The sequence below is a fragment of the Sinohyriopsis cumingii genome, chromosome 1 (assembly GCF_028554795.1).
Source record: "Sinohyriopsis cumingii isolate HCF-2022 chromosome 1, ASM2855479v2, whole genome shotgun sequence".
Classification (NCBI taxonomy): domain Eukaryota; kingdom Metazoa; phylum Mollusca; class Bivalvia; order Unionida; family Unionidae; genus Sinohyriopsis; species Sinohyriopsis cumingii.
This window is the reverse complement of record NC_142961.1, coordinates 139,871,701-139,893,542: the sequence shown is the minus strand read 5'-3', so window position 1 is coordinate 139,893,542 and position 21,842 is coordinate 139,871,701. Positions and strand designations below refer to the sequence as shown.

Below are 21,842 nucleotides of genomic sequence, written 5' to 3'. Positions count from 1 at the left end.
TTTGTTCGTTTGGACAAATTATTTTATCGAAATTTCGAACTTATGCTCGGATGCTAGCTTTACATGTCATGAACTCGGTAGACACGATTGTAGTGTAAAATGTGACGCGAAATAAAACGCGCTTCTAATTTTGGTGTAAACATAAAACATCCCCCAACAACTGCCAAAATGTCTAGGCATAGGAACGTCCGATCGATGAACTTTGAAGATGGTAAGCTTCATTGATCCTGATAAAGCAGATTTTATCTTGAATAACTGTTCAATATGCCCAATGTCATGCGGAGGCACGATTTACCCAAATACTGTCAAAATATACCCAAATACTGCCTAAATACTCGCAGATACTCTCCAGAAACAAGCACAGGTGCTTGATGTTGAGAAAAAACCCAATAATCTAAATTAAAAAATCATACAGAGTGACAAAAATACCTTAGATTACCCCCATAACCCGTTCTGACATAGGACCCTCTCTATCATAATATAAGAGAAAGCACGGAACTTCCAAATACTTCGTTCCATCCATGACCCTCGATTTCCTTCTGCTATTTCCGTCTTTAAAGGCACACGACCATACTATATGGCTTGTATTACACCTGAGATATTTTATTATTCATCAAGTCATCATTGACTTTTCTGCGTTGTACCAAACTGACGTTACGGGCTCCAAAACGTGGCATTTTCGCGAATTTTTACTGCTGAGACAAGTCCTATGATAATAAGTATAACCTTTTGAGCCAATCATATTTCGGCGTAGAAGTGTGTGCTGCATGGTCACATTTTAGACTGGATTCTTCATAGACCTTGCATCAGATCACCTCTGCATTATATGCCATCTTGATGTATCAGTCCCAAACCCTCCACCTTTATCTGCTACTAAGAGAAACCTCAGTATGATAAATAGAACCAAACTAATGCATGACATCCAAGCAAACCTAACAACTTGCTTACTTCCTACAGCAGAACAACTCGATATCTGCCTGTGTTTATTGCTCAACAAACATGCCCCAGCTACCAAGTGCAGAGTATCAATTCAAAAGTGTTCTCCATGGTATAGCAGTGTTAGGGACCAGCTTTGCACTGCTAAAAGAGACCGCTGTAAAGCTGAAAGGCTTTGGCTTTCCACCAGACTGACTATTCATAAGCAAATCTTTGAAGCCGCTAGGAAGAATGTCACAAATATAGTCCATGCAACGAAATCAGCCCACTACACTACTAAGATCATGGGAAGTTCCAGCTGCAGTGAGCTCTTCGAGATTACTAACAAGCTAATGTCAAGGAACAAACCTACACCACTTCCAACTAGCTTCTCTCCAGTCGACCTTCCGGACATGTTTGCAAATTTCTTCCGTGACAAAGTACAGACCATTAGAGATAAGCTTGACACCACAATTTCAGTTGACTAGTCGTCACCATATAGTTGGGATACAGAATTTGAGCAGCAACCATTAGCAGTTTTTGAACCTGTCTCTATGGATTTCGTACATACAATCCTGATGAAGAGTTCACCAAAGTCATGTGAACTTGATCCAATTCCAACATCACTGTTGCTTGAATGCTTAGATCAAGTATTGCCTTCACTAACTGATGTTATTAATACCTCTCTCTCATTGGGTGAATTCCCATCATTTTTCAAAACTGCCATTGTAAAGCCTCTGCTGAAGAAACTAGCACTAGACCATAATGATTTAAAGAACTACTGCCCAGTATCTAATCTCCATTCATTTCAAAAATCATAGAAAAGGTTGTTCTATCCCAGCTTGTATCTCATCTGAATTCAAACAGTCTTTTTAGCAATGTACAATCTGCATATCACCCTTGCCACAGTACTGAAACTACTCTTCTAAAAGACATTTAATGACATTCTCCCTGCTTTGCATAGCTGAAAGATTACAGTCCTCACCCGCCTTGATTTATCTGCAGCATTTGACGCAATAGACCTTGATATATTACTTTACCATCTCCAGCATGTATTTGGTATTCATGATTCAGCCTTACTGTGGTTCAAGTCTTACTTGGTAAACAGGACACAAATTGTGTCTGCAAATGGAATACACTCCAGCCCAGTTGATCTCTGTTGTGGAGTTCCACAGGGGTCTGTTCTTGGACCTGTTGTCTTCATTATATACACTCAGCCGCTTTCAAGTGTCATAGATCATCATCCACTATCTCACCAATTGTACGCTGATGACACCCAAATATACAAATCAAGCCACCCAACTGAAGTTGATGCTACCATCCAAGGTGTAGAGAGGTGCATTTCTGATGTGAAATCATGGATGACATGTAACAAGCTGCAGATGAATGATGATAAAACTGAGGCCATTCTGATTACAACACAAAGACTTTCTCATTCACATCCTTTACCTCAGACGATAAATATCAGCAACACCAACATTAAATTCACACAATCAGTACGAAACCTAGGTGTTACTCTGGACAGTACTCTCACATTGCACCAACATGTCATGAACATATGCAAGGCTGCATATCTTGAGCTGAGATGCATCAGCTCCATTTGCAGATATCTTTCAGTTGATGCCACTAAAACACTTGTGTGTCCATTAGTACTTTCAAGACTGGACTATTGTAACTCAGTTCTGTCTGGTTCATCTTAATGTCTACTCCAAAAAGTTCAAAACACAGCTGCTCGGATCATAGAGTACCATGATCAGAGCACACCTCCCCGCTGCTCTGTAGCCTACACTGGCTATCAATTCGATCCAGAATCAAGCACAAAATTTGTTCTCTGTGCTACGTTTCACTGACGGACTCTAGTCCAGCATACTTATCTGACCTCACCCATGTGTACACACCAGCAAGATACTTACGCTCCTCTTCTGACAAATGTATACTCTTTATTCCCACTATGAAAACAAAGTCATATGGACAGCATTCTTTTGCATACCAGGGCCCAGCAACATGGAATGAGTTGCCCACTGAACTTAGATACAAAGACACAGTGATCACATTCAAGAGTGCTCTCAAAACTCATTTATTTTGACTGCAAGAACAAACTTAAAGACCTAATAATGTTTCCTACCTTTAATATTCTCAGCATGTTGTCTTATGTTTTTTAATTTCATGGTTTTTGTGTTTGTAATCATATCATTATATATGTTTTTATCTTATAGGTGCTGTCAAATGTTGTAAAGTGCTTAGAGCTTGTAAAGATTAGGTGCTATACAAAGTCTTCATTATTATTATTATTATTTTGAAAAGAGAGAGGCATGTATGCGATGTATGTGCAGTGAAGAAGACAATGTCTAATTTTTGCATGGAACATGATTCCTAAAGTTGAAGCGAGTTAATGGGAAGTAAAAACTTACTTTTACATTGACCACTGTTTTGTAATTCAAGAAGGAATGCATCGTAGAGTAGCAAACATGGTACATGTAGCTCTCTTCACCGGTTTTCACATGTGCATGCACTTGTCCAGAAAGACAAAATTCGCGAAAAAGCCATGTTTTGGAGCCCGTAACTTCAGTTTGGTACAGTGCAGAAAAGTCCATGATTGCTTATGAATAGAAAAATATCTGAGGAATAAAACAAGCCATATAGTATGGTCGTGTGCATTTAAAGACGGAAATAGCAGAAGGAAATCAAGGGTAATGGGTGGAACGAAGTATTTGGAAGTTCCATACCTTTTCTTATATATTATGATAGAGAGGGTTCTATGTCAGAACAGGTCATAGGGGTAATCTAAGTTATTTTTGTCACTCTTTATGATTTTTTTCCTTCAGATTATTGTTTTTTTTTCTCAATATCAAGCTCGCATCGAACACCTGTGGAAACAAGCAGGTGATACATTTACAACTAAAGAGATTTTTAAATTCATTGCAAAGTTAAATTCTGTGTTAAAATGAAATACGTTAAATTACTGGAGCAATTAAAAATTCTTTGTGCAAAACGTAACAAACATCAATGACCATGTGCTTGGAAATTATCTACAAAGTCCGGGATGACATATATGTCCCTAAATTGCGTACTTAATTACATATATCTGTAGTCTAGAATGATGTTAATTTTTATTTGTGGGCACACCTTCGACATTTAGATATAATTAGCTATTGGCCTCGAGTGCGTCCCCACCTCCATGGTTCTTTATTCAAAACATTCAAAGGCTTTTATGTGTTCATGTTCCCACCCTCTGATATTTATGTGTTGTATTTTCTGTAAACAGTCAAAAGGAAGTTTGAAAAGAAAATGTATTTATGTGATCATTTTTGTTGTGATGGTTTATCGTAATTTGCTACATTCTTGGATGAGTTGTTCTCTGAGGTTCATGTATATACAGACCCCTTATTTCCTCCTCTCCCAGTACTTGATAGCTTTATTCTGTAAAATTAATAACTTGTTATATGTTTTGTACTATCACCTATTGACATTTATGGCTGTGGATAATTACATAAGATCCCTTTTTCCAGTGATCGTGGCCAACGATCTTCCATGTTTGCTATGTATATGCTATAATATTGTTTCTGCTATATAGTTTTTGTGTTTGAACTGGCATTTGTGTGGTAAAATTTTTTCTTTTAGTTATTTGATGTTTATTTCTACTAGAAAAGATCTGGACTCTGATGATCCACACACACACACACATACATGTATATATAGATATGATAAAATTAAAAATACCAACATGTAGAATGTGCATCCAGTTTCGCTCTATTTCAACAGCAGACTATATATATATATATATATATATATATATATATAATGTAGAAAATTTATTCTAAATCTGAAAGAAAGATGTGATCAATAAGAGCAATATATATATATATATATATATATATATATATATATATATATATATATATATATATATATATAATGCACAAAATTGATTCTAAATCTGAAAGAAAGATGTGATCAATTAGAGCAATATCAGTCATAAAAGTAAATACATACAAAGACACACAAAGATAATTCAAAATGGTTATTGGACAGTATTGTACTGGACTATTTTCTTTAGTATAGCTTGTTAAGAATTTTCTACACATTTGTCTTCCCGGGACTAGGTACATGGACTCTGCTTTTTAAGTCCCACATTTTATAATTTAATGCCTATTGGTTTTACATGCATGAAAGTACTTTTGATTTCCCAATGCATATTTTTTAGCTATTAATACATGAATCCACAATTTTAAGATGTGAAAGTATAAAGAGATGACAAATGAATAAATTGGTATAGAATATAAAAATTCTTTATTATTTAAATATAAACAAAGTGAAAGAAAAAAAGAGATTAAAATCTCTTTAATTCTTTTCTTTTAACATTTACAGATAGAACTAACATGAAAAAAAGATAAAGAGATAAAAAAATGATATAATATATTTAGTTTGATTTTTCTTTCTTTGCATCTAGATATGATACATATACAGTTTATATACAAATAGGTCCATAAATGCGCAATGCCCTGTCCGAAGAGTTTTAGAGTCAACATCTTGGCTTTTCAGTGAATATATTGGTTAGGCTTTTTCGCAAGATGAACATGCCAAACCAACAGCATGGGACAGCTTAAATTTTAATAATTGTTGTTGAACATCATTGGAATCATCTTTGTAGCACCACAATGCTAACTGAGGTAGCACATATATGCACCTGCCAATCTGATTACAGTAGCACTTCATTACCCTATACCTTAAATATTGTATCAACAGTAAACAGTTTTTAATGATATAAATTCAATATCTTTGCGTGTCCTTTTCATTCTCTCAAAATATAATTAGATATGTTTAGAATGTTGCATGAGGACATTTCATGGTCATTATGACAAAAGGAGAGAAAAATAATTTCCCCATTTGCAAATATTTGAATAAGTAAAGAAAAGAACTTCAACAATCAACATATAGACAAATCAAACATTTCTAAGTCTTAATTTTGTATCAACTTAAATATTTTCCAGTATTGTAAATATATAACGTCTCTGCGCCACCTTTGTGCATTAAGTTTTTCTAGTACTTACCATATGTACATATAAAATATATACCCGCAATGGACTTTCTGCAGATGTTTAAATGACATAATCTTTTTTACAAATAATGATGATATTCCATTGTTTTGACAAAGAGCTTTATTAAATATTTAACATAATTCGTTATAATGATCGGTGCAAATAGGTAATAATTTCCGAGCAAATGGTAATAGAGATGTTTGTTATGTTTCGTTCAAAGAATCTAATTGCTTTAGTAATTTAACGTATTCATTTTGACCCAGATCTTAACTTTGCAATGAATTAAAAAAATTATTTCATAGTAAATGTATCGTGCTTGTTTCTGAACAGTATTTGAGAGTATTTTGGGCAGTATTTTCATATATTTGGGTGTAGAGCGCACCCCTGCTATAATGCACCTTGCTATAATGCAAATTCAGATATAATGCAGTTGTGTGGCTCCCGAAATTTCCTGTATTCATTTGCACATGAACATAAATTTTTTGTTAAAAGCACATGAAATAGTGTATAAAAATGTATTATCATTATGGGGAAGAAATGGCATATGAATTAAAATTTAATATAATCGTGGTGTGGTTCCTGAAATTTTAAATACATGTATGTTTATTTTTCTCATACTGGAAAAATTATATATATATTTTAAATATGAGAAATAGTGTGTAAAATGTTTATTATAATTTTGGGGAAGAGTTCACGTATAAATTTTAATGTAATATGATCGTGGCGTAACTTCTGAATTTAACAATATCACCAGGTTCCTGAAGTGTTATGCCAAAATAAATGATATTGGAAATGTTACTTATTACTGATCCATGAGTAAAGCCAGTAAGTCGTTTTTGTGATTGTCTTCATTTAATTCTGTATACAGTCGTTGCTCAAACAATAGCCAACATGTATTTCTTCTTTAACTCCATACACAACCAATCAGCAGACAATGCGGTGGTGGATAAAAGATTCTCACAATTTAATAAACATCAAAAAACAAAAGCTGCCAACATGTTTGCATAGCTTGGCGGTTTTATTAGATGCAGTCAGTTGACCAGTAAATAATGTCCGCTTTATTGGTTGGAAATTAAAAGATATGAAATTATATATGCGTTCAGCTTGAATTTTTTTTAAATAAAGTGACTTGTGATCATTGCAGGCCTACTGGACTTAGTTCTTGGGTTTTACATGGGTATGGTGTTTGTTTATGAACTCGTTATTAATTTTCTATTTTTTATAAAAATATTTTACCGTTATGGAAAAGCAGGTTCACAAATGCAAGTCATTCTCTGCACTTTGCGCAGTGATTAATGTAGTAGTTTTTACACATTTCTTTTGATATGCACAAAGTCTGAAGTAAAAGTTATATGCATGCTGAAAGCATGTGTTGATTGTTAATTATTCTTGCTGTAGTTGTTCAAATGAATAGGCGTACAAGCGTTAATTATTGGAAATTTGCAGTGGATAAATTTACACGACAACGCATATGAGAAAATTTTAGCAGTATGAAATTTGTACAGACATTGTTCATAGACCCAGGAATGTAATGAACCGTGCATGTGCTTCGTCTTTCTTAACCTAATTTTGCTGTTAATTTTTCCCATTGAATTGAGACACATAATGATGTGTGACAAAATTATTGAATAGTTTAAATATGTATGCAGTTTTTGCAATGGAATTTCATATATCACAGATTAATTGCAAGCCCGGACAGTATAATATCAGACAGCAAGTAAACGGTATTGATACTTTGTTCATGCTGTGTATTAGACTTTGAATTCAGACACAATGATCTTGGAAAAAATTATTGAATACTGTAAATCTGTGTGCACTTTTTCAGTGGAATTACATGCATTATAGATGAACTGCATGCCACGACGGTACGATAGTAAACAGTGTTGCTACCCTATTCATCATGTACATTAGACATTAATACACGTATATGTGCCAATGAGTTATTGTCTGAAAAAAGTAAAATACTGTAAAAACCCACATTAACACAACCCCAATATTAATGTGATCCAATTTTTTTTAACCCCAATTATCGCGTTATAGTGGGGTTCCACTGTATTTGGTAAATCGTGCCACCCAATGTCATGTCCTGTATTCAACACAGGTTCGTTACAAAGAAAATTAGGAGTATCCGTCAATGAATCAAGGGATGGGAGGTTCAACCTGTAACAGTATAACACAGGTTAGACCTCCCATCCATTGAGTTATTGACAGATACTCCTAATTTTCTTTGTAACGAACCCCTGTGGTATTCAAGTATCCTGGCCTCCTTGGTTTTGATGCACTAAAAGTACTTACTTCCAAAGTTTCAGAAATATACTCTGTTTAGAGTGATACCACTAATCTCTAGAAACAGCAGTTATATCAGCAAATTATGGATACAAATGACACTGATGAATTCCCTTTTAACTTCTCGTGGCATGCTTTTAATCAGACATCCCCTTATCTGAGTTGTATTATGTCACCCGTTTTGTTGCACTTCATAGAAGTATATTTCTTCCTGTGATACCATTGTTCATGTTGACTGTAAAAAAAAAGCAAAAAAACTATCGCATAGCAACAGCAAAAGCACTTAGAAAACTCAAATTTATAGGCAAAATTAAATAAAGAAATTTAACTTAGCATTCCTGAAAGACCACTCCGGTGGCCTAGGGGTATGAGCATCTGCAAACTACCAATGAATAATATGACACAAGTTTTGTGCTGTAAAAATACAAGTTGCACTTAATTTCTTGACAATGTGGACTCGTATTGTTGCTTGCAATTTACCAATAAATAATGGGGCCCCAAGTTGAGGAGTGTTCTAAAGCACTCACTGTTCCGGATCACTGCCATCTCATCTCTGTCTGCGTGGGTTTGAGTCCAAGGTGTGCATACATGGGAAAAGCTGCCAGTAGCTTCTCGTGGGTCGGTGGTTCTTCCCTGGGTTTTCCAAGGTTCTTCCTTCACCAGTTATACTGGCCACCATGTATAACCTATCCTGTGCTGAAAAATGGTGTTAAACCCTAGAACAACAACAACAACCAATAAATAATACCCAGAACTAATAAGCTATGAAATATATTATAAAAGTATTTTTTTGTGTAAATTTCTGAAATGAAAATAAGAACCACTCTGAACATCAGTTGTTATTGTTGTAGGGTTTAATGCCATTTATTTGCACAAGATAGGCTATACATGGTGGTCAGTATAAATGGGGGGAGGAAGAACCCAGGAATTTTAATTAAGGCCACCAGGTGGCCCAAGTTTTCATTCACAGTCCCAGAATTTTGATTTTGAAATAAACCAGTCATAAGTTAGTAAATCTTGCTCACCAAAGCTGTTCCCTCTTTCCATTCATATCCATTACATGTGTTACTAGATTGGAACCACAATTTTACCCTTTTTTTTTCTTACCAGAATGTCTCCTTCCAGAATAGGTGAATTTATCAAAAAAGGAAGAAATACATGTAATATTTAACAAATAGTCACTAAACTAATTTCTTTTGATATTTTTCAAATCAGGTTATTCAAATGATGATGAAATATTTAATTTTCATGCAGGTGTTTGAATAAACAATGAGTTAGTTGTTTTTCATTAAACAAGGATAATGCAGCCTTGGCTTCATATTAAGTAGGAAAAGTCTTGATCCTGGCCTTTATCTGAAATGGCTTGTGAGTATAATAATAAGAAAGTTTGAGAATACATCTGTATAATATATTGAATGATGCCAGTTCACCAACTAAGTTTTAAAAACAAAATCAATTATAGGTTTGTTCAGATAGGTAAATCCTGATGGTATTTGATACAGGTTTGGTAATCTTGTATCCATGGCATCAGGATTTCTCTCTCTCACAAACACGAATGCACACACATGTTTGTGTATTCATTTAATTTGTTATTTGTTTGCTTTTTTTAATGACTGCATGTTATGTATATCTGTATTTTGTAGATGACCTTGTGGAAATTCAGAATCATATTGTACCTGTCCAGTAACATTTATTTTGTAAACAGCATAATAGCGTATATTTCTCTATGAGCGTGGATTAAATATTGAAATATTGTCCATGGAGTTAAACATGTTCATTCAGGTCTGGATGTAGGACACAAAATCTCCATTTCAAAATTCCATAAACTTTTAATGTTTTGTAAAGGAGACTTACTTACATTCTCAGTTATGTTTTCGGCTTAGCTTTAATATAATGTTGTTTACTTGTAAAAAAAAATTACTCATTCATGCCTTAACATCGTGAAGCAGAATTAGTCTTATTGTTGTGTTCAGTTTTTCATTTTGACGGATTTATTTATTGAAATTATTATTCACTGGAATTACAAAATGCTCAATAATATTCTTGGACAGAAACATAAGGACATTTTTAGATTATATTATTGTGATACATCAGAGACTGTTAGCAATCATCATAATCCACATTATTGGCACATTAGCATGCTTGAAACCTTGGGCACATCAACACATTCAATATTGGAACTTAATTGGAATAACACTAGAATTCAGTTAGAGCTTTACACATTTGGATATGTGCTAAAACGTTTAGGGCTACTTACGATTTACTTCTTTTTAAATTTTCACTTTTGTATTCTGGGGAAATAATTATTTGTTGAATTTTACAAAACTGGTTTGGGCTCTTTTCTGTTACTTATTTTAAGGCGACAGAGTCATACTTATGTTAAGGCCACAGAGTCATAGCAATATATATATATATATATATATATATATATATATATATATATATATATATATATATATATATATATATATATATATATATATATATATATATATATATATATATATTAGAGGGGCAGGGGCATTGCAACATTGTAAAGACTTTGTTGTATATTTTACATCACACATGGCACTTGTCTAATCAGGCAGCAGTGCATAAAATGTCTGTTTCGTTTCTTTCGATAAATAAAAAAGTGTCTGGACATGACTTTATAAATTTGATGGTTGTTTATATTTGTTTTCAGAATACTATGATGATGATGACTACAGCCAATCCTATGATGATTCCCACTGTGTCTCGCCAGGAACAGGTAGCATTGTTGGTAGTTGTATGATTGGTACACTACCATATTACAAGTTGTATATGTATAGATTCATTTGTGTCGTATATGTACAGATCAATTTGTATCATATATGTGCAGATACATTTGTATCATATATGTGCAGATACATTTGTATTGTATATATATATATATATACCGATTCATTTGTAAAATGTATGTACAGATCTGTTTGTATCATATGTGTACAGATCCATTTGTATCATGTGTACAGATCCATTTGTATTGTATATGTACATATCCATTTGTATTGTATATGTACAGATCCATTTGTATAATCTATATAGAGATTCATTTGTATCATATATGTACAGACCTAGTTATATCGTATATGTACATATTCATTTGTATCACTATTTTCACTCTTAGGATATGTTGCTTTGACTGACTGTGAAACTGTCTTTGTTTACACAAAATAATACTTAGATTTTCATAATGACATCATAATCAATCAACTGCATGGTTTAGAATTGATTGCTGGTCAATCATTGCCAAAGAAGCCTGACCCAGATCTTATTCTCGACAAGAGGGACAATTGCTTGCACTCATTTTGGCTTTAAATACAAGATGGTGACATTGATGGATCATATGTTGTTGTTGTTGTTCTAGGGTTTAACGCCATTTTTTCAGCACAAGATAGGCTATACATGGTGGCCAGTATAACGGGTGGAGGAAGAACCCTGGAAAACCCAGGGAAGAACCACCGACTCACAAGAAGCTACTTACAGGCTTTCCCACATATCCACGCTAGCTGAGCCTTGGACTCGAACCCACGCAGACAGAGGTGAGATGGCAGTGATCTGGAACGGTGAGCGCTTTAGGCCACTCAGGGCCCCTGGATCATATGTAGAATACCATAGCTGGGATCAAGCTAGATATGAATTTCAGGGAGAAGCGGCTTCTCCTTTTAGACAGAACAGGGATAATTGAGAGCTGAACAGGGAGAAGTGGGAGCAAAGCAAGAAATGTAATGTGTTTTTGTAATCTTGTATGAATTATGCCCTCTATTGTACAGTAAGCATATTTTCATTTAAAGACCTCGTATGGCCAATTGGTCAAAAGTGCTCATAGTTACGGATCATTGCCATTTCACCTCTGTCTGCATGGGTTCAAGTCTCGTATATGGCCATTGTGGATATGTGAGAAAGCTTGCCAGTAGCTTCTCATGGTTTGGTGGTTCTTTCCAGTTTTCCCAGGTTCTTCCTCCACCATTTATGCTGGCCACTATGTATAGCCTATCTTGTGCTGAAAAATGGCAGTACTTTGTTTTTAAGCAGAAAATTTACTGATTTCTGTGTAGTTTATAAAATACATTTAGTATTTGTTTAAAACTTATATATGCAGTGTATTAAATTCTATGCAGCATATTGTAGCCATGTGATTTAAAAAGGGAAAATCAAAGCTATACATAGTAATGAATCTTAACTGAGTAACTAGATTGCAGTATTGTAATTGCAAGTTTGTAAAAATCCTAAATCTGCTACACTTAATCAAGAAATTGTTTTTACTTTCTGAAAGTAATTTAATATGGCACTTGAAAAAATTTCAAAACTTCTTTGAGACAATCCCTGTACCATGTATATGAGAGCAAATGCAAATTTGTCTTCAGCGGTGTTTCTCTTTATGCACATTTGTGTGTCAGGGATGCACGCTGGAAAAAATTGATGCACATGTTTTGTTGCCATGCATTTTTTTTAATGCAAATGATTTGCATAATGTGATGAGGATTTATTTAATATTCAATGCTTTGGTTGAGGGATGGCATCACGTGTATTCTTCGAGTGTAGGCATAGACTAGTTCTCTGCTTTGTATGTTCCCTGCATTGCACTCTGTGATTTGTATAGCAGAGTGCAATGCAGGGAGCATGTGAAATAGGGAACCAAACTAGCATAAGCAATGTTATGATGGAGCAACTTCTCCATTTCCATCGAGCTCAGTAAGATGTCATCCAAATGTTTAACCTTGATGCTTGTTGTTGAATGTGATCTCCAGATTAAAATGGCATGCACAAAGAATCATTAGCAAAGAAAGTGAAAGAAGCAGAACATAAAAGAGCAACTTTGGATCTAACTTTAATGAAAAATGGGGAAAATAACTCCTTTGACTGGAATACAGCACATCCATTAGGAAATGTAATGTGTTGATAGTTAACTGTGCTGATATTTACAATGACAGAATTGAGTGACTGAAAGACTCTTTGATGTACTGTTGCCATTTTATAAGAGTACATTAAAAAAAAAAAGAACATGATGCAACAGCTAGGCGGCTAGTTCAAAGGCTTTGACTAGCAGCCAAGTGAGAAAATGTACTGATATTTAGTGATTGAATTCAGAGGCAGAAAGACCCAGTTTTAAAATCCTAGCGAGACCTCTGTTTAAAGATTTCATATATTATGTAAGTTTTTATGATTAATAGTTGTCAGTATACTGTGAATAAACAGTCTGGTGAAATAGCGATCAACGAAAACTTCTGGTAAATGCTAACAGGTGGCAACAGAGAATGAAATAAACACCAATTAAACGTCTTCCTGTGTGAAAGTCACGTTCTAATCCTTTAATTCCGTTTCAGTGTAAACATTATAATCACAACATATTCTGTTCATTGAAAACATGAAAAGAGTCAATCGACTGTCACATCGAAACCCGTGAGTACTTCTGTGAGAACCTAATTACATGTACATGCCGGCTTTGTTTTGATCAACAACTTGGGGAAATGTTTGTTACATAAAATAAAAAAAATTGATTACAAGAGACCTCGGGTGCTGGATTAAGGGTCTTGGAGCTGCCTTTGACGTAAAGCAAAATAGTAACAGAGACAACGACGATGATAGTGACTTCGAATGTTTCAGTGAAACTGATGTCATTAATGCTGAGGCTGTTTGGGAGAAATTCATACAGACTCATGGTCCTGAGATGGGCGTTTCTCTTGATGATATGGAGGAGTGGATTTGTGCTGACAATGATTGCCCCACAGCTGAATACATGTCAGATGAAACTATAATTATTTCTATAGCAAACAAATTTGCAGCAGAAGACGATTCTAACTGGAGTAACACAAGTGTTGAAAGTGATGCAGACGCAGATGTTGCACCTCCCACCCCTCTGCACAGGAAGCAATCAAATATTTTGATATTGCCATAACATGGCTGGAGAACCCAAAATGTTGACTACGTAAAGCTCATGCAGTTGAGAATTCTGAGGGATTTTGCTCTGCGGCAGAGAAACCAAGGAGTAACACACAAAAAAAATAACTGATTTTTTCAAAAAGTGAATTGATATTTGTCAAGCATGGCACAAACGGCAAGTATTAACTTGTTCTAATTTACGTTGTTTTAAATTTGTAGACCAATTAAATATGTTAGTACTGATTAACCCTTGTTTTTTTGTTTTTTTTCCATTTTATTTCTATCGCATTCAAAGCTATCTATCTATCTATCGTTCGATCGATCGACACCGTTTCTCGAAAAGAGTCGATCTTTTGTATATAAAAAAAACGTCTAATTTGGATCAAACAATAAAACTAGAATGTATCCAATTCAACATAAAAATTAGTGACGTAGTACACAATGTGTGAAGTGGTACACATGTTAAGCGAATGGAAACCACGTGGAATAATGTTTTCGATGATCGCCTCAATATACTGTAATTTATCCTGAAATTAATGTTGTCCTATGAGGAAATAATGAAGTACACCGTTATAAAGAGATATTTATTAACAGTTAATCTCAGAACGATTATAAAGTGAGTATTCAACAGTATAATCTGCTTACCCCCCCCCATTTCTCCGTTATGTCGTCAATCACTTTATTGGTTTTGGGCTTATTTTATAGGTCCCTTGATAACTCGCGCCTCACTTATAGTGCGGTCGATGATTCTGGACCCCTATGTGCGCAAGTTATCGAGGGAGTGGTGTATGTTGTACAAGTTGCAGTATCGTATTTCAAGCTGAAAAGGGTACGGGTCAGATGAAAATTTGTCTACAATTTTGACCCCCACATTTTTTATTTGACCCCCAGTTCTGACACCAAGGATTTTTTTAACCCTCAATTTTACACCCCTGTGGGATACACTGGTCTTCATCCTAATTTCTAAAGTGGTACTTCCCAAACACAGCTGTGTCTGCCATTACTTCCCCATGACAGGTCAACTTAAAGTTTCAGATCAGTAATGTACTTGTGACAGTTAAAATTCATTTCACCAACTCTCATCTTAAAACACAAATTGCTGCTTATATGCTCTTGTTTAAGTTTCAAAATGAAGTTTGTATGTTTTTATTTTCAAAGGATAAATTGTGTAAATCAGGCAGTGATAGTTGCTAACCTACTTGGGAAGGGGTTAATGGTCTGTCAGCTATCAAAACACATGCCTGTGAATATGCAAGAGTTGGTCAGCACAGTTGATATCAACAACAGCTGTTTGATGGCTTGATGCCTACATTTCACCTTGAGCTAGAACACAAAACTGGAACTAACCTGGATAAGGCAAGGTAGCATGCAAAAAACTGCAATTACTCGGTGTGCCTCTAAAAATCACAGGGTGAAGTAATTTTCACTTTCCTGACAGAAGAAGGCAAAGTTTACATTTTTTTGTTTAGGTGACATAGTTGCCCACTTCACCTGGTAGTGTGACCCCTACCAAAGATGCTTTAACAACATGAAGTATTATGCATTATTCATCTATTATGCCCACATCCTTCATTTTTCATGTGATTAATAGTAATAAAACTTGTAGTCTCAGCAAATCTTGTTGATAGTTGATATGTCAGTTTTAGCAATATGTATCGATACTTTTGCAGTATAATCATTTATATCACATGTCATGTGACTACTTTGTTATATGTAGTAATATACTCATATCATTATTTTTATTTATGAAACATGTAATAAAATATGGTAATGTCATACAAAGGAAATGTGTAGTAATCAAGGCATCCAGATGTATTCAGGGTTTATTTGCTACACTCTTCTGTGGTTTTTTTTTTTTTTAAATCACCCTTGTTTGTCATGCAATAAATGGAATCTTACATTTCTGCTCATTTCAAATGAAATCTATGACACTATTAAAATAATTTTTTTTCTCACCAAGCCTCATAGAAAATAGAAATGATTAGACATGTTTAATCATGGGTTATATTGAATAAGGTACAGCTCCATTTCTAATTGTCTTTACATGATTTATACTGCTTGTTTGAGATGGTTAATTTTTATTTTTCAAATCGGTTTTGTATTGACATTCCAGTTACAATGGTAATGGGGTGGTAAGAAAATATAAAAAAAAATATATGAAAAACTGTAATCTTTTCCAAATATGTGACAACAGTACCCTATTAAGATGCACAGTGCATTATTTGACCCCATGAATATCAATTTCCATTGCTTTTCACTTATAGAGAGAGATAATTTCATTATAACCACCCTTGTCAGTTGTGCAACAGAGTGCCTTTCTATCATCTTTGTATGAGAGCTAAGCCCTCTGATCTCCGACTTTTGTCTTTTTTTAGAAATAATAGTTTACATGTATAATGTCACCAGTTTTAACCATTTAGATGGAAAACATCTTGACATGCTCAGCTGAAGCTATCTGCCTTATTTATCTTTTAGAACAGTATGTGCTAAGTGAGCAGTATTAGACATACTTGAGCCTCTTGTTTTGATTTAAAGAATTATATATTATATTCTTTCTTGTTTCAGTGGCTCAGTTTACATTCAATCGAGACCAAAATATTAATTTGACCTCCTATATGGGTGAGGAGGAAGGAATTCCAGAAGAGGAAGAAGAGGATATCAGTGACAACCTCCAAGGTTCCAAGGATTACTCTGTGCCAACTTTATCCGATCTTGATGAAGGTACAACCAGTCACTCAATACCAGGGCTGGTGCAGTTATTTTGAGTAATCAATTAATTGATATATGTGCTAAAATCTATATCAGGATAAAAGAAAGTAGGTAATCAAATGTTTTTTTTCCACTTAAATGTCTCTTGTTGCATTTGGTTTGTATTATTTTAATCAGAGGCATCTAATAGTCATTGCAATACATTTTTTGGAAAAAGGTATGATAGTATTGTTTCAGGTATTGCATTCTTTGACATGTAGAAAAGACAAGGCTGTACGGTGTGTGATTTGGGTTTTTAACATAGCTTTAACATATTTTCAGTCATATTGCTATGGTGTATGCAATGTGGCAGTTTATAATGATGTCTAGCACTGGGGCATCATGCCACATACATGTAGCATGATGTCCCACCCAGTCACATTATCCTGACACCAGGCTAACTAATCCTAGCACTAACCTCTTAATGCTGAGCACCAAGCAAGGTGGCTGTTAGTACTATTTTTATAAGTCTTTGGTATGACTTGGCCATGGATCGAACCCACGACCTCCCTAATTTGAGGCAGATGCTCTAACCACTAGGCTACCGAAGCAGTATGGTTATAGATGTACATAAAACAGTAACCAAATTGCTGTGTATATTCTTAACCAATGTGTGGATTCCAAATTTCACCTCTGATCTAGCATTTACCTGTAGCAGACGTTTGTTACACTGACCCTTTGATAGAAGGCTTGTAATATTAACAGTGACAAATTACAGTCACATCCATCTATGATGTAATGCTTACAAAGTGCACCAGATGTTTTCACTGCAGAAAAATGACACTGAAATTTTTATGCATTTGAGAATAATGTTTTATTCTTTAGTACTGCTGAAGAAAAACAATGGCAACTGTCTGTCTGTCTTTCCTGTATCATTTGATAATAAATCAACTGAAAATTTTAATGGGAAGAAATTATATTTGAAGTCATGCTGCTTTGTTACCCTTGAAAAAAGATCATGATATGCATTATTGGATGGTTTGGTGCACTTAACATCACTCCATCAATGTCCTTTTCTACTCTTATTCTAAATTGATAAAAAATAAATTAATTATTAATAAAACCAGCTCTTGATACTATTAGACCTGTACTGCTCATCATAATGGAATCCATTCTTTGCAAATCTTCAGGAACCATTGAAGATTGTTCAGTAAAAACAATACATTGTTAAAAACACTGTCAATGCATTGACAATTTTTATCGTTCAAACCTTCCTAATATATTAACTCTTGAAATTTGCCAGATCTGTTTTTGCCCACATTGCAAACTAGTCTCAGCTGTAGATTGATGTCTGTTAGTCTTTCCATGTTGTATCAACAAGTAGGGTTTGCATTTTGCTCATTTTTCTCAGACATTAGTGCCAGCAGTATGTGGATTTACCATGAAGAGTACTACAACCTTCAGTCAGTGAATGGTTTTAGCAGCACTATTAACATTGTTTGCATTATCATGTCGGAGAAATGGGATCAAAGTGCCATTTCCAAGGACACACTGGCACGGTTGACTTGGGCAAGCCTTGGCAGTTTTAAATCTTGCAACTCTCAGATTATGTGCCTTATGCTTAAAAAAAACCTGAGCTTCTGCTTTTCCTTGCAGCCTTCATTCAAAACCGGATAATTTAGCCTTTATTTCATTTTCTGGTGACCTCAGTTAATCATTGTATTTTGTTCAGCTTCCTGGACACTTGCCTGAAGAGATATGAAACATAATATATATATATATATATATATATATATATATATATATATATATATATATATATATATATATATATAGTTCTACCCACTTATATCGACATGTCGACAAGCTGCCTATTTCAACAAAAAAGTATGTCGATGTTGAGATTTTTAAAAATGTCGACAGAAGCCCTTGACCCCAGCTTCAAGAAATCCTTTGTTTTCTAATCATTTATGTCAACAAGCTGCCAGTTCTGACCCATACTTTGTTCAACAATTAGTTGATCTTGCCGACAGGCTTCAATTTTCCCACCTAATCATTTATGTTGGCAAGCAGCCAGTTCCGACCTGTACTTTATTCAACAATTAGTTGATCTTGCCGCCAGGCTTTAATGTCGTGGTTGGATAAAAAAAATACAGGCTTTTGTTTGGTCCTATAAAGTTGGCCTCTCGTGGCGACGTAAATAAAACCAATGAAATCTGATTGATTCTTGCATTTTCCAAAGTGATTGGTGATTAAAACAAGTTTATTGTGCTGTAACAGTTTCCTTTTTAACTTTATTTAGCATGTGTCATTTTATACAGTATTATGCCTTCATTAATCATATCAACTAAAAACCTCTTCATGGTGACTTCTACTAACAGCTGCTTCACTTGGCGCTCAGCATTAAGAAGTTAGTGTTAGGACTGGTCAGCCTAGTGTCAGGATAATGTGACTGGGTGAGACATCATGCTACATGTCTGCGTCATGATGCCCCAGTGCTAGACATCACTATAAACTGTCAAACTGCAGACATTGTAGCGATATGACTGAAAAATTGTTTAAGCTACATTAAAAATCCAAATCACACACACACACGATGACTTCTGTAACTAAATACATGTACTGTTTAAACCAACTTTGTTGACAGGTTTTCATTTACCTGTGAATAGCCCATCCCCTTGGTAGCCTCAGTAATATGGGAACAGACTGACCAAAATCTAGGCTAATTTAAGTTCACGTACTTGAAGCATGTAAATAACAACTGTGCAACCATGTGCTAATGCTGACATAATATCCACAATTTGTTTTTCAGGTAAATTGAACACATGTTTAGAGGAGGTCAGAAATATACTTGGAGAATCAGTGCCTGAATCTGTTATGAGAGAAGTGGTCCTGCGTCATCAATTTAACTTGGAGGCTTCTCTTGATGAACTTCTTAAGATGCAGGGTACGATTTTTAATCGTTTAAAAGAAATATGAAGATATAACAAATGATCATGGTGTGGGGTGTTGGGATTTATGTAGTACAGATTTCATTTTGACACAATAGTGTACCATGGTTTCATTTATTGTCATGTAAAAAGAAAAATAAACATTTTCGTGGGTGCTTAAATTCGGATTTGTCTGTCAGAGTTTGCATATTTTTAGGTATTTAATTTACGGATTAACTGCTACAAAGAGTAAAGAATACAAAAGAACAAAACTAGGCCAATGACAAACAGCCATTGCTTGAATGGTCAAAACAATAGTTCCACATGCACAAGCACAAAAGAAATACCGGTCTCTTGCACTCATCATCAAAGGGAGCCAACACACCTAACAACATTAATATTAATCAGTTAATAAAGTAACATGTTTATGATCTCTTACTTAACAAATGTCTATAAAATTCAGATGAGATCTTTGTTGGTTTGGATGTCATTATTCTACATTTGAACCAAGCATGTGACCAGCTGTCCTTTGCTTAATGCAGTTAGCCGGCAGTGTTATTATTTGATATGTTCAGAGTCCATCAGAGTGCAGAGATGCTAACTGAACTGAAGGATGATGGAATCACACTTTTGTTTGACTACCAACCATCTTAAGCTACTAGACTTGACAATAAATGAAGAATACAAAGAAGAATTAAAATCACATTTCCACTACTATTATGCTAAACAGATTATGGAGGGAAGAGGAAGATGTCATTGACATAGTACCTCATTAGGCTGATACATGTTGATTGAATAATCCAAGCTCACAAAAAAATGTGTGACCTAGTTATTCAAGGCATTGAGAGAGAGGGACATGTTTAATTCAACAATATCAGGATTATTTACCTAACAAACATCATCTGTACCAGCAGACTTGATTGTCCTGATTTTGATTCAGTGGTTTGGTTCAAATATATGTGAAGTATGAACTTAAATACGCAGCTGTGATTATCTTTTATTGTATACCTTTCAATTCTCTATCCCAGAAAGAGCCAGAATATTACCATCATTTCCTACAGATAGGAAAAACATGTTATCATTTTCTGATCTGTATTACCATACTTTTCAATGAGGTTGGAACTACTTTTTCCTCCAGGTTTCCTGGTTACAATAGCAGTGCCCCTAGTGAGGGAATGCCAACACTAGCAGCAGACAAAGTTCTCACAGTGTCATTCTTTAAGAAACCTTGCATTAAATGTAAAATATATGAAGGTCCAAACCATGATTTTGCCAATACAACAATAAAAGAAGTAGTTATTAATATTTTATGAAGTATGTAATGTAGCAGAGGTTTGTGTGAAACAAGATCCCATTCGGATATTGTGCAACAAAACAGTACTGTTCAGTATGAGTAATGTTTCCAACATAATGAATTTGAAATTATAAATATTATAATTATCTCAAAATTTATAGGGATTTAACAGAAGTATCGTCACAGAAATGTGAATTTTTTTGTGTGCAAGAACATGTCTCATTGTCATGATAAAAAAATCCATATCATGAGTCGACATATTGTAATGAGCTGGACTAGTTGGCATAATCTAACAATCAGGACTGCGATACTGTGATATTCACTTCAGTAATACCTTATTTTATGTCTGGTTTCTCTCTGTGTTTATATATCTCACAATATATTGGTTTAAGGCAGAAAGTAGCAATTACATTTACTGGATAGTTTACATATAAGCGTGCATTTAAATAATATAAAATGCCTTATTATTCTTGTGAAAGGTTTAAGATGAAATAAACCAATGTACAAGTTAATATTTTATTACCAGATTACTGTAAGGAAGTTGATTTTTCAAAAAGCTTTGTCGAAAATAATTCAAGGGAGTGTCTTCAACATAGGTGGCTAATTTTTCATTGGGTCTTTAAATTTGTGGTTTGGGGCAAATGTGAAATCCACAACTATCTGGTACCCCATGAAAATGAGTGAAACCACCGATACTCTTATGACTTGTATATGCTCATGGACTTTTGTTCAGTGCAGTCAGGTCTTTGGTTTACACAGTTTCATGGACTTTGGTTTAATTCAGTC

At 34.6% G+C, this 21,842-nt stretch overlaps 1 protein-coding gene across 1 annotated transcript in view; it reads left to right on the top strand.

Annotated features, from left to right (window-relative positions):
- Window positions 1–75: 75 nt before the first annotated feature.
- LOC149808009 (HBS1-like protein) overlaps window positions 76–21,842 on the top strand; it is a 98,953-nt gene continuing 77,186 nt past the window's right edge. Inside the window, exons 1-4 of the mRNA XM_089972425.1 lie at window positions 76–211; window positions 10,924–10,989; window positions 16,710–16,865; window positions 19,645–19,779. Coding sequence (XP_089828551.1) covers window positions 169–211; window positions 10,924–10,989; window positions 16,710–16,865; window positions 19,645–19,779 — 400 coding nt within the window. The 5' untranslated portion in view covers window positions 76–168. The remainder of the gene's footprint in view (window positions 212–10,923; window positions 10,990–16,709; window positions 16,866–19,644; window positions 19,780–21,842) is intronic.